Source organism: Tachyglossus aculeatus, chromosome 13, assembly GCF_015852505.1.
Source record: "Tachyglossus aculeatus isolate mTacAcu1 chromosome 13, mTacAcu1.pri, whole genome shotgun sequence".
Classification (NCBI taxonomy): Eukaryota; Metazoa; Chordata; class Mammalia; order Monotremata; family Tachyglossidae; genus Tachyglossus; species Tachyglossus aculeatus.
In genome coordinates this window covers 8,592,336-8,614,019 of record NC_052078.1, presented here as the reverse complement: position 1 = coordinate 8,614,019, position 21,684 = coordinate 8,592,336, and the positions used below count along the sequence as shown (strand labels likewise).

Genomic DNA, 21,684 nt, shown 5'->3' with positions numbered 1-21,684 from the left:
CATACAGTCTATCGGATTTATTGGGCACTTACTGTGTGCAGAGCACTGTACTAAGCGCTTGGGAGAGTACAGTACAACAATAAAGCGACATATTCCCTCCTCGCAATACCAGGATGCCACCAAAGTTTGGGCAGAGCGGAGGTCCTTTTCCTTGCATGGTGTCTTCCTCCACCTTCGCCATCTCCCCTGTCCAGGCTGGTGACTTCTGCCCAAGGCCCGGCGGCCTGCGCCAAGGTGAGTCTCTTTAAGGAAATCTTGTACAGGGCAGTCTCTGCTCCAGGGACCTTCTGGGCGCTTTTTAAAATCTCCTTTGGAGATGGGTTGTGTATGGTCCCTCTCTTCTTTTAGGTCTGGATGGCGGAAGGGCAGGCAGGTGTAAGACAGCGGGAATGGGAGACCGCCCAACCCGGGTTTAAGGTGGTTTGGGGGGATTTATCTGCAGAATAAGCCCGCAACCTTCCTCCTCCCTCCTTCGCCATCCTCCCAAAAAGCAGAAAAAGGAACCGAGGGGTACACAGGACGCCCAGTTGGTGTCTGGTTTATTGCCCTCGGGGAATCGGGACGGGGTGGGGGGGGGAGAGCAAAAGGAGGAAGGGAGCGAGGATGTTTGCTGTTGACCGGGGCCTCGTTGAACCGGCGGAATTCTTGGTGTTGTCCGGTCGTTGTTGGGGATATTAATCCCCCCGGGTTGGTCGGGCAAGGCCTCTGCGTGCTTTGTGGCGCCGGGGGAGGTTGGAGGCGGCTGCATTGTGTCCCCGGCCGGTCAATGGGACGGTGGCTCCTCGCGGTGACCTTTCTCAGTGATGTGAATAAGCCGGGGGTGTGGGAGCAGGAGGGGGCAAGGGGGTCCCTCGGGAACCCCGCCATCCTTTGTGTCCGGGGATGGCGGTGTAATCTTTCCGACCTCTCTGCGAAGCCTTAGAAAAGGGCTGCAGCCCGGCCGAGGGCAGCCTTCCCCAGGAAAAGCTCCAAGTTGGACCCGCCGTGCCAACTGACACCGGCCCACAGGGATGCCAACAGCGCGCCTGGGGACCCACCAACCAGGGACCCCCACCTCCAACAGCCAGGATTCTCCTCCAGGAGCAAGGCCTCCTACCCACTCAAAGTGATAGTATTCTGTCTTGGCTCGCACACATGCACTCCACCCAGGAAGAATCCGCATGCCTTGGGCACACAGTTCGTGTTTGGCAAACGCTCTTGCTCCTTGAACCGGTCCTGAAAAAAAAAAAAACACACATGCAAACGGCGGGTCCGAAAGGGAAAGACCTACCTGTCCTGGTTGAGGTTGGTTTTTAATGATGTAAAATTGTCTGCAGTAAATCTGAAAGATGCCGTGGGGGGTGTTTCCGTTTGGTGATGCTGCTCTCCGTTATGACCTTTTCTACGGCGGAATGTTTTCTGTGCAGAATAACCTAGACAGCACATTGTTTACCAGCGTTACTAAAAACTGCTCACGTGAGTGATTTTTTTTTTTTAAACCGCGTCTTAAATCTTGAGGGCTCCATTAAAAATAGAAACGCTTTCGTTTCCACAAAGTGGATGTTTGAACACTATTTTAAAGATGACAAGCGACTTGCGATATATGTTTTACCATAATGTCAATGCCTGTACATTTTTAACAAAACGCTCCTTTAAACGGCTAACCCAAAACTTATTTTCATGAAAGTTTATGTTTAAGGATAATTATTTTCTTGTAGAGTGCTTTTCTTTTGCCCATATAGGCATCTTTTTGCTTCTTTGAATGGCGGATTTGCAAGTACAATTTCATCTGCACAGAGGAACAATAGCTTTCAGTGCCACAAAGGATTTTCTCCCACCCTGAATTCAGACCACAATGCCTCTTGCTCTGATAATAGCTTCTGAAAAGATTTTGTAATGCAGAGAATTAATACGTGATTATTTCCGCCTGACTTCTCTCATTTATTACATTTCTGTGGCGAATTCCAAATTAAAAATAGTTCTGTTAACAGCCCAAGAAAAACTTTTTCAAAATGTTTTAAGACAGAAAACATTATTCTGAAGTTGATTCGTTTGGTAGTTTGCTCCAGCTAAAAACTCTTAAATGTTCTCTTACTCCTTAGAGGGGGCTAGGAAATAAAATTTGTCAAACGTGGAATGAAATGTAAAATATTAGTCAGTTTATCAAACTACTGAAAAAAAAATGGTCATATTGGTGCACAAGCAGCCAACTTCTGAATTTTCGAGAATGGAACCTTTAAAATTAAAATGATCACCGGATTGTTACAACACCTGAATCAGAAATGTAGAAATGATATTTAGACAGGTAAAATGATGCTCATCCACTCATCGAAGTAGTAGAGTTAAGAACGTTGAAAGTTCTCTGAGTTCATTGTTCAAGGTAGAGCGGCATCCCTCACCTAATGGCAAAAATAATTTCCTGCTTCTAGTTTCAGATGTTTTTATCCCAGTTTTGAATTTGCGTGCATGCCTGTGTGGCATTTAATTCAACTCCAAACTACTCTTTTTCTGTTATAAAAACTTCATCAGATGATACAGATGATACAGACTTAAACATGGTTTTGAATACAATTTTCAATAAATGACTCCTAACAAGCTGTAAGTCAAGTCCCACGGGTTTTCCTTCACCTTTAAGCACAGGCTAAGATCATATAAACCGTCTGTGTTAAAGCTTGTGAATTCGGATTTTTTAAGAGCATTGCCAGTGCATTCCCATCTAGGGTTTTTACTACTATCACTGCTCCATAATCTTTTGTGGTACTTTGTATTCTGAATCCGGAGGGGAGGGGGGATAAGGAGGGGGTTGAGGCCGTCAATGGAACAGATTTCCAGGACTGCTCAGTGGGCCTTTTCAAGTGCAGTTACACCTCAGTGGATGAATATTTGTTTAATTAGAACTGGTTTTTAAAAAGCTATTCAGGATATTTATTTTTCTTATGACACAGCCCTCTTGATGGTTCCTCCCTTCTCCCCCCGCCCCCGTCCCTCTCCACCTTCCTCCTCCTCTTCACCGTCCTCTGTCTCCCCTCTTCGAAACACCCCCACCCCTCTTCCCCAGCCCCTGGAGCAAGCTGAACTCTGTTGCACAGGGAGAGGTGTTCTGCTTTTAAAAGACGTCTGACTGTAAATGTCAAATTCATAAATATTTAAACATTTTTCTTTCAATTTCGAGTCAAGGCTGACAGGATGCCTCTAATTAACCCTGGGTTCTCTTCCGGCGGGAAGCCTGAGCGCAGATCTGGAGGAAGGGACCCGCGACTCAGCCAGATGCGGAGGCCTTCGAGGCTGGGGCGAGGGGTTGGGGAGAGGGTGGGAACGGGGGCCAGGAGGTAAATATTTGGGGGTGGGGAGGGCAACACGAAGTCAATTCTTGGCTTCACATCCATCCTCCAAAATAGAGATCCTTAAAACCACAACTTGTTGGGGTGGAGGGGGAGGAAAAAGAAAAGCATTGCAAGACAAACATCCCGTTGTTGCTTTATATTAAGTCAATCGCACTGGTTTAGCAAAAAGGACCCCAAATTGCAGGTTTTGAATATGGGCCGGTTATATCTCTTAGTGGATCCTAGCAGTGGTGCTGATTTATCTCCATCAGTACTTCGGTTAGAGCCGGAACTGATGTTTATTGGATAATGTATCTTGTTTCCTCGTCTTAGTAACCACCCACGTGTCCTTTCTGAGCCTCCAGGTAGGGGCATTTGAGTAGAGCCAGTGTGGTTAGCTCAAGGGATCGGCGGCAGACAAGTTGGATCTGCTCCAATACAGATTCCCAGCGGTGTGGGCCGGATTAGGGTGGGCTTGCCTGAAGGCAGGGGGATGGACTAAATGAATTTCCAGTACCTTTTCCTTCCATCCCTCTGTGTGTGTGTGTGTGTGTGTGTGTGTGTGTGTGTGTGTGTGTGTTTTCAGCTGCCGCCGGGCCGCCACCTACACCCGGGTCCCCTCCTCCTCTCCGCTCCCTGCAGCCCCAAAGAACCTGGGAAGCCCCCCAGCTCTGCCACTCTGCCTCCTCTACCAGAGCCATCCTCCCTCCTGGGGGTTTTCCCCCAGGGCCGGGGGAGACCACCGGACCTTTCCCGGGCCAATCCAGGCAGACTGGACTCTCCTCACCATCAGGCCAAGGAAGGTCACGGGACCCTCTCCTCCCCAGGGCCAGGGAAGGACACCAGACCCTCCCCACCCCCAGGCCAGGCCAGGCAGACTGGACTCTCCCCAGCCTGGGGCCAGAGCCGGGAGTGGGACCCAGAGACACCAGGCCACCGGAGTGGTCGGCGGCGGCGGTGGCGGCAGCGGACAGCTTTGCTGCTTCCCCGTGCTTTTTGCTCTCCTGGCCCATCTCCCAGGCCCTGGGTCGGGAGGTGTTTGGAGAGGAATGGGGGGTCCAGGGTTTCAGGCTGCTTGGGGGGTTGGGGAGCAGCCAGATTGCCTTTTGGACTGTGCTTCTTCCCCCTTTTTTTGAAAAGCAGCGGACACCTGGGTGTAAGGAGGGATGGAGAGGAGCAGGAGGGCAGAGGGCAGGCCCGGACCCATTCCAGCCTCGCCGTCCCGGTCATTTCCATTCATTCATTCAGTCATGTTTATTGAGAGTATACTGTAAGCAGATCACTGTACCAAGCTCTTGGAAAGTACAACAGACCCTTTAGACCACGAGCTGGACTCGCAGCCCTCTAGGGGAGGGAGCCCAGCATCCCCCCCCTCCCCGCAGCCCTTCCTCCCCCCCCCCCCCCAACCCCCCAGCCAAGACTGGACACTTGGTTCGCTAGGAATCCCTGGCGCCCACCTGCCTGCCCACCCGCCCAGGCCGCCGCCTTGGGCCTTCTCTGCCCGAGGCGTGTGTGGGTCAACGGGCCAGCCCCAGCATCGCCACTACAAAGTTGCCAACCCTGGCTCCCAAATGGCCAGACTCGTTATGCATTTGTATATCTATCTATCTATTCATTAATTAATTTATTTCTGGAGCTGGGCGAGGGAGGAGAACAGAGATAAACGGGAATAAGCGGGGGACAAGACAAAGATCGTAAAACTTGCAGACCAAGTGGGCCGACTAATCGAGAGGGAGGGACAGAAGTATCTATCACTGCCTGGGAGACGAGAAGATATTGCTACAATTTTGAAACAAAACAAAATGAAATAAAACGCAGACAAACCAAATCCAGAATGCGATTTTATAGCTGTTGCTAAAACCTGCAGCGTTTCTGTGGCTTTCCGCGCTGTTTGTACACTCCGTTCCAAGATGATTGATTCTTTGGGTATTTTATTTTACAAAGTTTAAAAAAAAAACGGCCTGATGCTCGATGTATTTGTAGACTGTGTGGATCACCGCCCCCTCCGAGTATGCCGAGGAGGCGGTTACGATGAATCCTCTCCGGGTGTAGGGAGACGAATGCGTCGGCAGTGGGTTTGGTTGTGTAGCCGTCGGTGTCTGCGTGTAACATGGACGTAGTTGTTCATGCACGTGGTCTGTGAGTTGGTTTGTTCCGGTGGCATCTTTCTAGTTCAGTGGGCAGCGGTGTGATAGCAGGAGACCCTGTGAGTTTTGGGCTTCTATTTCCCCACGCACACAAATGAACGCAGATGCCTGCGGGTTTCACCAAAATCAGCCGGCCGAGGCCACGAGCCTGGGCACTGGGCTTCTTTCAGATGGTTCTGCAACCCCTCTCCTGCATGTGAGAAGGTTAGTGTGTTCGGGTAGTATCTTCATTAGCGTGTTCGTTTGCTGAGAGACAGAGCCCGAGTGCTTCTTTACATATCCATGGGTGGATGCTGCTGTTCGTTGCATGGGGGAGGTGTGTCTCTGTGTGTGTGTGTGTCTGTGTGTGTGTGTGTATGTAACTGTATTTGTCAGTGGGCAGCTGGGCCTATATCCCCACCGTTGGGCGGACACATTTCCCTTTGTTAGCATCTTTCTCCTTGTCGGCCTGGGAGGGGAGAAGTGCTTCTGTCCAGCTCCTTGGGGTTGGGGCAGGTTGTTGGCTACAGGCGTCTAGGGCTGAGAGGGGCCCGGGCGAGGACAGCTGTCCGGTTGGTCTGTCGGTGAGTTGGGTGGGTCCGCCGTCCCCGGACAGAGGGACCCCGGGGCCCAGCACAAGGGGTGACGGTTGGCGGTCCTGTCCCCTACGCAGACCGCCCATCCCTGGAGGAGGCCCGGGGGACACTATCATTTTCAGCATCTCCCCCCTCCCATTTAAATGTAGATTTTTGACCTTTCACCGGGGGCAGAAATTCCCTTCTGTGAAATGCTAATCCTGGGGCAGTGGCTGAGGAGAGGAGAGTTGTAACTTGCAGGCGGTGGCCTCTGGGGCATCTGTGGGCTGGGGGGAGCCAGACCCTGGACCCCTCCCCCCCCCCAACAAAAATATCCCCCTCTTCATGGACCTCCTTGTCCGTCTGCCAAGTGAGGTGGGGTAAACTGAGGTAGGAGGCTAAGCAGAGGGATTGGGAGTTGGGGAAGGGGATGGGGGCGTGCTGTGTCTCTGGTGGCGCATCTTTAAATGAACCGCTGGACAGACCCGAACAATCAAATGCTGCTAGTGGGGCTGGGAGGAGAAGGAGGGGATGGTACGGTATAGGCGGCGGCTGAGCCGAGTGCGGGGACCTGCGGGGAGGAGCCTCCGTGCCCTGCCCCGCCTCCCCCCGCGCCCCTCGCAACACATGCACACACCCCAACACCTCCTGGGGCAGCCGCCCTGGGACCATCCACTGCACTGCCTGGCGTGGCGGGGGTGGGTGGGTGGGCAGCTGCTGTCCATCTGTCCATCTTTCCGTCTGTCCGTCCATTCATCCGTCCATCCATCCATCCATCCTTCCGTCCGTCCCATCCTTCCTTCCGTCCATCCCATCTATCCATCCGTCCGTCTATCCATCCGTCCATCCATCCAGCGGTGGGCGGCTGGGCTTTCCCTCTGCGGCTACTCAAGAGTGGGGGAGCACAAGGGAGGGAGGGAGGGGAAGACCCAAGAGAGCCGGGCGGGGGGGTGGGGGTGTGTGTGTCTATTTGGGAGTGCGTGTGTGGCTCCCTGGAGTGACTCCTTTCTGGAAGCGGTTGTGGACCCGCGGAGAGAAGGATAAGGCCCTGGGGGCGTGAGGGGACATGGGGGCTGTGGGTGGGTGCGTGTCTCAACGGGGACAAGAGGCCGCTGAAAGCCAAAGTGCAGAGCTCACCCTACAGCTCCAAGCAAAGCGATTTGTAGCCCCACATGCATCGCAGACGCATTCCGTCCTCATCGTGACTTCTCTCACCGCCTCTCCCTCCTCCCTTCCTTCCTCGTCTCGCCTTCCCTAGCTCTTCCTCCTTTCCTCTCCACCGCCCATCTCTCCTCGTGCCTCTCCTCTCTCTCTCTTTTCCACCTCCCGGGGTTTCTAAACCTAACAATCCTCCTCCAAGCTGCTCATCCAGGCAAGAAAATCTGGAAGTCTTTTCTCATTGAATCTGCGTTTCCATTAACTCAGCCCCAGCCCTAGCTAATCCGCCGCACTGAAGGCAAAAGGAGGCTAATTAATGACCAGCGTTTCCAGTCAAGACCAGCGATAATTGCTTTGGTGGCCTTTATGATTACAAGATAAAAATGGACCGGGCCTGACATAAGAGGCACTGTGTACACTGCAAGACAGGAGGAAATTAAGAGTTGGCTAGCTGAATACGGAGCAGAAAATTACTAATAGAAGCGAGATAATGAATAGGCCGGCTAGGCATTCATGGGGAAAAATCCATTTTGTTACCACGCGAAATTAGGTGGTGGAAAGGAGTTTGCTAATTGTTCTCATCTTGTAGCAACCAGGGCTGAGGCAGGGGCGTGCTTTTCAATTCATTTCCCTGGTAATTGTGAGAGGGGAATGCTGGCCAAATGAGTCTTGCTGCAATTGGCGTGCCTGGTCTTTTCATTTTCATGTTGCGTTTTTAATTGTTGCTAATATACCTTATAATGAAGCTAATGAGGGGAAATTATGGGACAACTTTTAGCACACGGAGACAAGTAAAATGCACCAGAAGGATTCTCCCATATTTCTGAATTCTCCTTCCAGACACACTTACACACACACACGCACACACACACACATACACATACACACTTACACACACAGTCACAAAAAAAAATAAACCAAACCAGAATGAAAAAGAGTCTAGAGGAGTTTGGAACCTTTCCGTTACTTTTCTATAACTGCTTAAAGACAGAAGTTCAAGCTCTATCCTTTTTTTCTCCTTTAAAAAAAAAATTCCCTTCTAGGAAAATGCCAGGAATGGAAGGAGTCATATGCCTGTCTAGGTGAATGTATGCGTGTATGCCCCAAAGGCACACATAAGCTTGTATTTGCCCAACTAACCAATGACTTGAGCTGGCCAGGGTTTTCAGTCTGCTTCCTAGGAAATGTAATTTTTCAGGCAAGCAGAATCATTTTCAGGCTAGCCAATCATTGAGGATCTTGCCCCCATGGTAGAGTTGTGAGGATGTTGGTAATAGTAGCATTAACAGTGCTGTAATACTGTAGTAGTAGTAGTAATGATGATAATAATAATGCTACTGCTCTACTTTCTACAGTATAAAGATGAGCATATCTTACTATTATCAGGGTTTAGCATGGCTGGTGATAGAGTATTACTCTACTAAACTGTTTGTTGTGCTGGAGTTGTAGCAGTTGCTTTTTTTTCATCTCTGATCCTATTTGAAAAGAGAGTGTAGATGTTTATGGGCTTTTGGTATGTGTGAATGTGGGTGCCTGTGTGAGTGTGTGTGTTTACTAAGGAACTGAATTTGCCTGTCAAGTAATTGCCATTTTTTAAAATTCAGAAAATTAATATTTTTCCCATTTCTGCATTCTATTTGCCCTTCCTAAACAGTCAACTTGGTAATGTAGATCTTCAGAATAAAACATTGTTTGAATTGAAGACGCTCTCCTGTCCAGCCCCCCTCCTTCGGTCCCCTTTCCTTTATAATTTTAATTACAGCATAACCGCGTACAGTTTTCTGAGATTAAGATCCCCTTATGTTTCAAAAGAGTGCTTCAGTTTAGTTTTCAGAGGTGGGGATGTATTGTATATTGATATGCTGTTCCTCCTCCTTCCTCCCACCCACCGTGTTCTGTAGAAAAGCAAACTGAAGCTTCTGCCTCATCATGTAGAGGAAGAGGAATCCACCAAATTCATTATCCTCACGCTGATCTCCATTGCCTGCATCATCGGAGTCCTGGTAGCTTCAGGAGTCATCTACTGCCTCCGCCACAGTTCCCACCACAAACTGAAGGAGAAACTGTCGGCTCTAGGTACTGATCCAAACTCCGATGCTACTGCTGCTTACCAGGTAAGAATAAGAACAAATGTTTGTTTTATTCATTTCCTTCCCAATAAATCTACCAGCTGTGTGGTGCCTAAACCGTTACTTGATCTTGGGACCCTTCTCCATTCCCAGAAATTGTTCTTGTATTTATAGTGTAGTTTTTCTTTTGGTGACAGTTTGGGACGCTCCATCAGGATTCATACCAGTAGAATTTTACTGTTCTATATTCATCGTATGTTTATTTTTATGGTAGCGGGGAAAGCTGGTTTGCTAATTAGAAATGTGGAAAACTATACATTGCATGAATTATGTATTAGCCACAGTCTTTCTTAGTTTGGCCACTATTAATGAAAAACAATGCTGGAGGTGCATGATAAATGGATCATGTAGGTATTTGAAGATGTCTCTTGAATTATCAACTTCCTCGGGGTTTTATATGAAAAGATCTCTTGACCTGATCTGTTGCCACCTTCTGCCATTATTCAGATAAAGTGAAATATAATGCTGATAGATGGGAGGTAAAGCAAGAATGTCACTGGGAGAACAATGGAAGCAGCTGTGTGCGAGTAATACAGAAATATTACAGATGAATCTGTGAAATAAATCAGAAACCAATGGGGGATATAGAGAAGGCAGATTTAGAATGATTGGGCAAGGGAAAAAAATGCTACAGTGTTTTTGTGGTTTCCCCAGCCCATATTTCATGGTTAATAATGATCTTTAATGAAAATGTGTATTCAGCTCAATTACTGTAGCTTGTGCAGGAGCTTAATATCCAGCACCATTGCATCCCAATATATTGAATTTTTTTTCTATTTCTTGGAATTATTAAATTTTAAGGACATATGCGCATTTGGAAACGTAAAATAAGTTGGTTTTGGGTCACCTAAAATATATAGGACATAGGCAGGGTTTTTAATTCTTTATTTTTGTTTCCTTGAACAACACATCATTATTTTTAATTAAAAAATGATATATTTAGAGCTTGGCAATGGTAATAATTGCCACCACTCTCTGTCATCAGAGTTGCACTCACAGAAAAGAGATCTCCTTGGCAGACAAAATCAGTGGGTCCCTTCCATTCAGGGAGGGCTCCTGGACATCTCAGAAAGGGTCATTGCTTTCCAGAGATGGTCTCCACTCACAGAGGGGCCCCTGAACAAATATCCTCTTGCACTCTACACCCATCTGACCCCACCTGTCTTCTAGCATATTGGAGAGTTTCCCCGCCACCCGCCAAATCCTCTAGGAAACTTGAACTGGTAAACTGTTTGTTTTGTGCTTCAGTATGTCAGAAGCATAAATTATCTTTCTTCCCCAAAAATTCTAAACTCTTCTACTGCTTGTGTTAAGAAATCTGGATCTTCGTCTTAACAAAGTACAGCTGTTATGGTCAGTAAATACTTTTTCATAAAAGAGCAGGGACTTCAAACACGTGCCAAAGATGGCATTTCAGGAGAGTGGCTTTCAGCTTGAGTTCAAAGCAAAAGAAAACTCTTTTAAAAGGAGAAACCTTAAAAATGTCACATGTAGGAAAACTGGTTTTATCGAGGGCACCTATTGAAGGTGATCATCAGTGTAGAAAGCCCAATCTTCAAGGGCTAAGACTTTGTCAACAAATTAATAAATTATTACACTGGTTATGTTTCACATGGGGGGAGAGGACCATCCTGATGTAGATTTTTAGAAAGTATGGCACCCTTTGATATATTTTGAAATTCAAATATAAAAAGAACTAATGAAATGGAAAGATTGAACATGCAGGCAGGAGTGCCTAATTAAAAAAAAATGCAGGTTCAAAATTTATACTTAGAAATGCATTTGTGATAATTAACTGAAAAAAAATCTTCCCAGTGACAGCTCTAATTAATAGTATCTGTAATTAAAATCGTGCCCTTCCAGCAGGAAAATTGTTTGAATTTCTTGGAGTGACCTTTTTGCCATTTCTCCTGGGGGCACGGTGGTTAAGTTGATATTGATTTTATAATGAGCTCTGGTTTGTTTAATAAGAATTTGTAATCCAGACACTAAATGAAATGTGTGCTTTACTACTTCTTCCCAGATTGATATAGAAAACATTCTAAAAATAAGACAAGAATCTAGTCCAGGAAATTTGAAAACCTTGTTTAGCACTCATTTTCTCGGTTTGGATGTCCCTGAAATATTTCCATTAGAGAAATATAGGGAAATGGTTTGATGAAGTGTGTTTCTTGTCTACAAGGTTATTGAGCAGATTATTCACAGTTTGGGCAGTGCCAAATTTTAGCCCATCAGGATACAGGAAAATGCTCCTCTATTCTATTCTTAACCGGAAGAAAGTGTATGCAGTTCTGGAGCTTGAACATTTCAACAATGTGAAATCCTTAGGATTCTTTTCTTTTTATATTTTTAATTTAAGTAGGTGGATGGAAGATTTTGGCTTCCATAAGCAAAATCGGTATCAACTCTAACTCACCAAAATATCTCCATAGTTTATCTTCTCTGACTTGAGTAGAAGCTCTTCTCCTGTCTTATGTACTTTTTGAAAGTGATAGGTGAGAAGTTCGCACCGTCTGAAAATGTTTAATTGACTCTGCATTTTCTTTTATGACTGAATTGATTTCAGTGCTCAGTGAAGGCAATAATAAAACAATGGAATCCTGGGCAGGCAAAGGGTGCCCCTCTGCTGGCTTAAGTTGAAAGTTGAACCGTTAAATAATGAGCCCTTTTCCACAGCTTGGCTGGAAAATGGACTTGCATTTAGTGACTGATTGAGGGAGAAAAATCAATGAATGAATAAGATGGTCAAGAGGTGAGACCTGGAGGAGTAATAGTCAAACAGCAATTTTGTGCAAGTATCATTGCACTTCATTGCAGGTAGTTCTTTTTTTTTCCCCAAGCATACATAGCTATCTCACACTATTTTGGCGATGAAAGAAAATGAGTAGCAATAGAAATTGATGTACTGCTGTAGAAAAGCAGTGGGACTTGGGGCTAAGGTGCCTAGCTTTCCATATTTTGTGAATACCAGCATCAGTGGTATCAATGAGAAGCAGCGTGGCTAACTGGAAAGAGCACGGGTTTTGGAGTCGGAGGTCATGGGTTCAACTCCCGGCTCTGCCAATTGTCAGCTGTGTGACTTTGGGCAAGTCACTTAACTTCTCTGGGCCTCAGTTACCTCATCTGTAAAATGGGGATTAAGACTGTGAGCCCCCCCGTGGGACAACCTGATCACCTTGTAACATCCCCAGCACTTAGAACAGTGCTTTGCACATAGTAAGTGCTTAATAAGTGCCATTATTATTATTAATGGTATTTATTGAGCACTTACTGTGTTCAGAGCACTATACTAAAACACTTGGGAAAGTGCAGTACGGCAGAGATGGTAGACACATTCTCTGCCCACCACAAGCTTTTAATCTAGTGTTTTTGTGTGTACTAGTGTACAGTCTAGTGTAGACTGGTGTACACACAAAAACACTAGACTGAAAGCTTGTTGTTCACTAGTACCTATTTTATTTGTGTGTTAGGACTGTGAAGTTGCAGCGCTAGTGTCAGAAAGTTCCCAGCTTGTTTCCTCTGAAATGATCTTTGCCTTGCCATCCTTACAAGACCCCTGCTAGATCTGGAAGGCTTTGCAGCAGTTACAATGATAATCTTCCCGCACAGGGTCCATTGAAGGTATGGGCATGTAATTTGTGGAATGGGGCTTGGAAGGTAGAGGGTTAATGTTCCTTTACCCTGCGTGATAAGTAACTGTTTCTCAGACACGATTGTTGGCAGAGCCACATGGGTTATACATTTTTCCAAGATGCAGATAAAAATTAGGCAGTTGAAGCATTGATTTTATTTCCTTTCCACGCTAAACCATTTGTTTCAGTATGTGTGCCAAACAAGAATTTCAACATGGAACTTTGTTTTTCCATGTTTCTTGGTTGGGTTGATCCATTTTCGAATGAGCAATCTCTAAAATCCCTTGGATTTCAGAAAACTCTGTCCAAGCTGATTCCGTGTGCAGTCCTTGGATGGGTTAATTTTTGGAAAATCTGGAGCTTTAAAGACAGCCACGAATCAGCTCTGATGAGGCTACCAATCACCAATGTAGAACCATCTGTACATTCTGCTTTTTCTTCAAAATTAGAATTTATAACTGTATCACTTGGTTCTTATTTGTTCCCTATCTTTTCCCCATGTAACTTAAATGATTTTAGTGGCTTACATTTAAATATTGTCTTCACACTAGTGTAAAAGGGGCATTGTGTAAAACACGACAAATGTAAAGACACAAGTAGGACGCATTTGTGTGTATCTGTATGTGTATGATACATATATTATATATATATATTTTAATTCAGCTATGATTTTATTCATTCAGGTGTGTGACCACTGGGTTAAAAAGTATAGCCCTAATAAGTTATTCAATAATTAAAACAAGACTCTCTTTCTTTTTCTTCATTGATGTGGCATTTTTTTTTAATGTGGCTCCCATTACTTTGATGCTTTGATCATCTCTGAACAGCAAGGTTAGTATTCTGCTAGTCCACTCTTGCTTCCGTGACATTAGGGCAGACACTCCTCAGGAATTTTCAGCTAGTAGCCTTTGATGGTTTATTTCACAACGCTGAGCAGATTTCTTTGTGCCCTTTGAGGCCTTTGGCACCTAACCCAAAGAGAAGCACGCATTCAGGCATTGGGGACTGCCTGTAAACAGAGCCTCTAAGTGTGCATCTTGGTTGTCATTGCTCCCATTAGCAAGTGATTATTAATGTAATGACAGCGTGCATTGGTGATTGCTGCTATTTAGGGATGCTCCATTGGCTCAGGGTGATGAATTTGTGAGTCCAACTGCACCCTGACTTTTAACCTCTGCTTTGAAGGGAATGCTGGGCTATACAAAGAGATGTCATGTTTCAGGTTTGCTTTACATCTTTGGCTTTGAATTAAGAGAACCATAGTGCCTCCGAGTTAGTTTCTGCTGCCTCACCAGCGGACAGTGAGAGGTGTCAGAAGCAGAGGTGGAATGCTTTTTATTCTTTAGAAAACAGTTAAATTGTCCGTTGCTTTCTTGGCATCACTACCAAACTTAAGAGTCCTTGCTGTGGGAGTGAACTTTCCATGTCAGCGGTCCATTTGTTTTAAAATGTGAGGGATTTTTCTCTTCTTTTGAATGAGAAGGGGATGGGGGATAGGAATGATTGTTTCCCTTTAAATTCCGAGCTCAAAATAGCTTTAATTTATTTGAATGTAATGAGATGAAGCGCTTCCTTCTGTAATTTTTGAAATTCTCTAAGCAGTAGATCCCATTCAGTTTAAAAAACTCAGAGGCCTGTGTGGCCCATTAACACCTGAAGCTTAGGATGGTTTCTTTGCAAATACAGAAGACAGAATAAATGTGTAATTCCATGAAGGCAGACACAGTTTTTAAAGGCTGTTATGTCCCAGTCCATTGCAGAATTTATGTTGGTGGGTGAGTGAAGGACACATTTTATTTTTCAAATATTATGAGTATGAATTTGAAATTGACACATAAGTTAAACTGATTAAATGTTTGGGAAAAGGGAACCTCCCATAGTTTACAGATTTATGGACAAGCTCAATTGACTCTTTCAAATACCTTCTCATTTATGAGTCTGGATGTAATTTTCAAAATATTTACTTCCAGTCCATTATCCTTATCAGTCTTGAGTTCCCAAATATGTCATCCACCTGATCAGCCTACAGTTTTATTCCTTTTAAATGCTTCCTGAGCTGCCATTCTCTGATGCTGCAGTATTTTCTCTAAAGATCATGAAAGTCTGCTAAGCTTGCCAAACAAGCGTCAGAAACAAAAATAAAGCGTGTATCCTCTCACCCGTTCTGGTATGTCAGTCCTTGGGTCAGGTTCCGATAATGTCAAGGGTTTAATTTAAAACAATACAATACTCCTCAGAGCATCAGAGAGCCTCAGAGGATTGCAATGTCCTTGATATGTAAAACTTTTTGGAGAATTCATTCCTTGGAAATTTTGTGTTGACACTGAGTTCTCTTGTTTCATTACCTTCCTTTGATCTGGGCCCCCATACTTTCTTTACGGAATCAACAGCAACAGCATTTACTAAGTGCCTCCCACAGGGATGGAGGCAGCTCTTCCTTTGGACTTGGGTGGGCTCCTGGGAGAGATCTGGAGAAAAGGAGAGACAGTCAGTCCATCAGTGGTGTTAATTAAGCCCTAACAATGTGCAGATCAATGTACTAAGCACACAAAGAGTACATACCTTCCCCCCGAGTTGGGACCCCCCCATTTACTGTTGTGTTAGGCACTTTGGAGCATACATTAGAAGTATGAGACACAGTTGTCTGCCCTGACAGAGCTTAGAGTCTAATTCTCTTAAGTCACCTAAAACTTTAAGGGAGGTTGGTAAATTCGCTCAACAGGTTGGAATTACCTGAACAGCACTGTGACTGCTATTTGTGGAGAAGAGCTTGGGAAGGTATTGGGAAGTTGTGACCGTTACAGTTGAGGCATTCTGCCACTTGATCTGCCTGTTTTCACCACCTTTTAGCTTGGCTTCTGGGGAAGGGAACAGCGTAGATTCCCTTCTTCACGGTTCTATCAACCTATCAGTGGTATTTATTGAACACTTACTATGCTCAGTGAGTTTCTAATATCTAGACCTACTCAGAGTAGAAGAACTGTCATATTCAGTCCTTTCACCCTCTTCCCTCTCCCCTCTTCTTCCCCTTACTTTCCCCTCTCTCCCCACCTAATACCTCCCAGATTCTCCATTCTTTTCAAGTTTCCACCACCCTTGGGTCCAGTCAGTCAATCAATCGAATTTATTGGGCACTTACTGTGTTCAGAGCACTGTACTAAGTTGTTGGGAGAATACAATGCAGCAATATAATAAAGTTGGTAGTCGGGTTTCCTGCCCACAATGAGCTGACAGGCTAGAAGGGGTCCTGGTCAGTAGTTGCAGTTATAGTGTTTCTGAACATTTACTGTGTGCAAAGCACTGTACCAAACACTGGGAAAGAATATGCAGGTGAAAATTAGCTAGGGCTCTTGGCCCCCAAGGGGTTCACCACATACATGGTGAGGCCACTCTGAGCCAAGTTCTTTCCCTTGTTCTCGGACTTGGTAAAAAAAACCCTGCCGTGTTCTTTCCTGCAACTTCCCTTGAGGTGTGTTGAGTTCTGGTCCCACAGCGTGGCTCAGTGGAAAGAGCCCGGGCTTGGGAGCCAGAGGTCGTGGGTTCTAACCCCGGCTCTGCCACTTGTCAGCTGTGTGACCTTGGGCAAGTCACTTAACTTCTCTGGGCCTCAGTTACCTCATCTGTAAAATGGGGATTAACACTGTGAGCCCCATGTGGGACAACCTGATCACTTTGTAGCCCCCCAGCACTTAGAACAGTGCTTGGCACTTAGTAAGCGCTTAACAAATGCCATCATTCTTCTTCTTCTTATTATTATTATTATTGGATGCATGGATCTAGTCTGGAGTGGAGTCAGAGTATCCAACAGACCCTTGGGCCACCCTAATCTGGGTGATTCCAGAAGTTTGGAACTGGGCCAGAACTGGGGGGGCCCTCTGATAGTGGGAGGGTCAGGAGTTGATTCTTGCAGTGTGGCTTTATGGCCATTAGCGTTTAATTGGCTCCTGGGATCAGGGGAAACAGGACCACCGGGGAAAAAATGGAAAAGATAAAGAAGCAGAGGGGAAGTAGAGGAGGAGACAAAAGAAAGGAGAGAAAATTAAAGAAATAAGAAAATATAGGGAAAGCATTGCATAATAGGGTACAACTAGGCCATCCCACTTTTTTTGTCCTGTTACAGTAACTCATTCATCCAGTCTGATTGTTTTGCCTTCCTTCCAATTCCCCTTTTCAGTTTCTCACTATAGTAGGGAATTGAAATCTCTTCCACGAGTCCATCATCATTATCATCAGCGGCAGCAGTGTACATATATAGTATAGTGTTCTGCAATCAATCAATCATATTCATTGAGCACTTACTGACTGCATTCAGGGCATTGTACTAAGTGCTTGAGAGTACCATACAGCAATATAACAAAATGTTCTCTGCCCACAATGTGCTTATAGTCTAGAGAGGATGACAGACATTAATATAAATAAAATATGGATATGTGTTTTGGGGCTGGGGTCGGGGAGCAAGGGAGCAGGTCAGGGTGATGCAGAAGGGAATGGGAAAAGAGGAAATGGCTTAGTCGGGGAAGGCCTCTTGGAGGAGATATACCTTCAGTAAGGCTTTGAAGGTAGGGAGAGTAATTGTCTGTTGGATATGAAAAGGGGAGGCATTCCAAGCCAGAGGCCAGACATGGGTGAGCGGTCAGCGGCCAGATAGATGAGACTGAGGTACAGTGAGCAGGTTGGCATTCGAGGAACCAAGTGTTCCAGCTGGGTTATAATAGGAGAGTAGTGAGGGAAGGAAGGCGGAAGAAAGGTGATTGAGTGCTTTAAAGCCAATGGTAACATAGTTCATGCTTAATAATATATATTTTAGTATATGTTGTCCTCTATTTAATAGTATCTGTTACATGTATAATGTATAATAGTTTATATACATGTATCTATACACACACACATTTATATATTTGTCCTTTGTGCTCCAAGAAGGTTCTAATCCTGGCTCTACCACTTGTCTGCTGTGTGACCTTGGGCAAGTCACTTCACTCTCTGGGCCTCTGTTAATCCATCTGTAAAATGGGGATTGAGACTTTGAGCTGCATGTGAGACATGGACTGTGTCCAACCTGATCATCTTGTATCTAACCCCATCACTTAGAAGAGTGTTTGGCACATAGTAAGTGCGTAACAAGTGTTATTATTATTATTATTGTTATTATTATTATGAAGGTACAGTGAGCAGGTTTGGCATTAGAGAAGTGAAGCAGACAGGCGGGATTGTCAGCCTAGTTCAGTGAGCTTTTAAGGGTGGGGGGGAAAGCCGATCAAGTGCTTTAAAGCTGGTGGTCAGGAGTTCCATTTGAGGTGATGGATGAGCAACCATTGGAGGTTTTTGTAGGGAGAGGAGACTTGGACTGAATTGTTTTCAAGAAAAATGATCTGGGCAGCAGAGTGAAGTTAGGACTGGAGAGGCAGAGGGCAAGAAGCTCAGCAAGGAGCCTGATGCAATATTCAAGGCGGGATATGACAAGTGCTTGGATATGACAAGTGCTTGGACAGCATGGTAGTAGTATGGGTGGAGAGGAAGGGATGGATTCTAGTGATTCATTCAGTTGTATTTATTGAGCTCTTACTGTGTGCAGAGCACTGTAATAATAATAATAATGGCATTTATTAAGCACTTACTATGTGCAAAGCACTGTTCTAAGCGCTGGGGAGGTTACAAGGTGATCAGGTTGTCCCATGGAGGGCTCACAGTTTTAATCTCCATTTTACAGATGAGGTAACTGAGGCCCAGAGAAGTTAAGTGACTTGCCCAAAGTCACACAGCAGACAAGTGGCGGAGCTGGGATTTGAACCCATGACCTCTGACTCCAAAGCCCGTGCTCTTTCCACTGAGCCACGCTGCTTCTCTGTACTAAGCGCTTGGGAGAGTACAGTACAACAATAAACAAACACATTCCCTGCCCACAGCGAGTGATTGTGAATGTAGATCTGATGGGATGTGATAGACTAAATGTGTGGGCTGAACGAGGGAGATGAGTTGAGGATAATGCCAGTCGTCTGGTATCAACAGGTTAACTGGACCAAACAGATAATCCCAAAGAGAAAGTCTTTTGAGTCCAGAAATCAAGCACTTCCCAAATCTTAAGGGTATCCCCCGGCCCCCCCCAACCACACCCAAAAATGTATATGACAACTTCAGAACACTTTCCACTGTGAAAGGGTACAAAGGCACATGGACTGGAATTCCTTTTCTGGTTTTAAAAAAGCACACACCACCTTTTTAAGCTGTTGCTTTCAATGGGCTTTTCATGTCACAATATAACAGAGAATTAATCCATAGCATAATAGATTGTCTGCAGTAAAATGCATTGAGTATTAGCCTGTTATAAAATATTAATGTTTGACTTCTAACAAAATACGTCTACCAATCTCAGATGAATGTAAGGAATTGTAGAAGATGGTAGAAGGAGGGTAATGGCTTGACCCTCAAAGTGCATTTAGGTTGGATATTAAAATAGGAAGAAAAAAATCTCATTAAAGCCAATTACACAGTGGAACAAGTTACCAGGAAAGGTCATTAAGGCAAAACCAGTTTTCAAATGCAACCACCTAAAATATTGTGTCGATTTATGTATAGGACACGGATGTCACATCTTAATGATACAGTACCATATTGAAATTGCTACAGTGCTGATAGTTAGAGCCATGATTATTTTGTAACTGTGTATATGCCTCTTTTTCAGCCGGGTTGGCCTTTTGTCTGGTTTTATATGGGCCAGTTGGTCTGCCTCTGCCTGGAACCAGTACATCACCGGACACTTTTATATCCAGTATTTGTATTTAACTGAAAGCAGCCAGGCCTAATGGATAGAGCACAGACCTGGAGTCAGAGGACCTGAGTTCTAATTCCGGCTCCTCTAATAGTCTGCTTTGTGACCTTAGGCAAGTCACTTCACTTATCTGTACTTCAGTGACCTCATCTGGAAAATGTGGATTAAGACTGTGAGCCCCATGTGGTACATGGACCGTGTCCAGCCTGATTATCTTGTATCTACTCCAGTGCTTAGTTCGGTGCCTGGCATGTAGTAAGTATTTAACAAATACCATTTAGAAACAAAACCCTTTTCACCTCCCTACACCTCAGCAACTTCTGCTGAGTCCTGCAGCACACAAGTGGCACCGATACTTCTGAGGACTTGTGAGGGTAGAACAAAGGCGCTTAGAGCAAGGGAAGGATCAGCACTCTTTCACCCTGGGTCCTCTCTTAATGTCCAGGGGAGACTCCTTTGTCACCTTTTAGTTTGGCCAAGGTGCTGACCTCGAACATTTAGATCCAGATGCCTCTTTCCATTATGTTCAGGTTTTTTGGTTCCGTACAGTGCATTGGTTTTTAGATAGGGTTTGGTTTCTTATGTCATCTTGTGTCTGTTAATCTCAAATCACCCAAAGGTGCCAAAATACTATGACAGTAGTAATTTATGGCATGCAGTCGTAACTTCACCGGGCAAGTGTGAAAGCAGGTAACATATTGGTCTTGGCACTGTGCTAATGTGGCTTTCCCACTACTCTCTCACACACACACACACACACACACACACACACACACACACACACACACGCACTTACTCACTCACTCACTACTCCACACCACCACCATTCCCACCAACTACTACTGCTACCACTACTACACTGTATTTTCTGATTTTATCTTAAGGAAAATAAAACTGGAAGATATTAACCTCTAGACTGCAAGCTCTTTTTGGGCAGGGATCATATCTACCAACTTTGGTTCTCCCAAGGAACAAGTACAGTGCTCTGCACACAGTAAGCACTCAATAAATACCATTAATTGTTTAAAACATGTGCATCCAGAGCATTTATACCAGCCACGATGTTTGGTGATCCAGTAACAAAAACATGGAGCCAGTGTCCTTTCGTGTCAAACTCATGCTATAACAGGAAGTTAGGCCTGGAAGTTGGTGTATAAACAGCTTCAGACCACTACAGGCCATTTGGAATTTAATGGCAGTGCCCTGTGTTGTGGATCTAGCTGTTACTGCTGATTACATAGACCTTCCTGGATTAGCCTTTTTCAATCAATTGTATTTATTCACCCCTCCTCCCCAGCCCCCACAGCATTTATGTAAATAGCCGTAATTTATTTATTTATATTAATGTCTGTCTCCCCCTCTAGACTGTTAGCTTGTTGGGGACATGGAATTTGTCTGTTATATTTCTATACTGTACTCTCCCAAACAGTACAGTGATCTCCACACAGTAAGTACTCAATAATTTGATTGTATTTCTTCCACTCCCTCCTGTGTCGCCCCAGGAAAGGAAAGGAAAAGAGGGCTCAGTTAGGAAAAGCCTCTTGGAGGAGATGTGCCTTCAATTTAAGGTGTTCTGAATTAAGTCAGGGTTCTTCATTCTGCCCAATGTAGAGGAGCTTGTGGGAAAAAGAAATGGTGATGCATGGAACCATAAACTAAAAAGATTTTGTGAGAATAAGCATGGCCTAGTGGAAAGAGCCCTGACCTGGGGGTCAGAGGATCTTGATTCTAATCACGGCTCCACCACTTGTCCGTTGTGTGACCTTGGGCAAGTCATTTAACTTCTCTGGGCTTCAGGTACCTCGTCTGTAATATGGGGGTTAAAACTGGAAGCCCTGTGTGATTCAGGGACTGGGTCCAGCTCCAACACTTAGGTCAACGCCTGGAATATAGTAAGTGCTTAACAACTACCATTGAAAAAAACCCAAGAGTTATTGTGTCTGACTTTTCCTGCCCAGGTGCCATGGGATTTGTTCAGGTGGGCCCCAAGAATTTG

At 45.1% G+C, this 21,684-nt stretch overlaps 1 protein-coding gene across 1 annotated transcript in view; it reads left to right on the top strand.

Moving 5' to 3' along the window:
* PTPRN2 (protein tyrosine phosphatase receptor type N2) overlaps nucleotides 1–21,684 on the top strand; it is a 661,085-nt gene that overhangs the window by 524,170 nt on the left and 115,231 nt on the right. Inside the window, exon 12 of the mRNA XM_038755516.1 lies at nucleotides 9,063–9,275. Within this exon, the coding sequence (XP_038611444.1) occupies nucleotides 9,063–9,275 (213 nt within the window). The remainder of the gene's footprint in view (nucleotides 1–9,062; nucleotides 9,276–21,684) is intronic.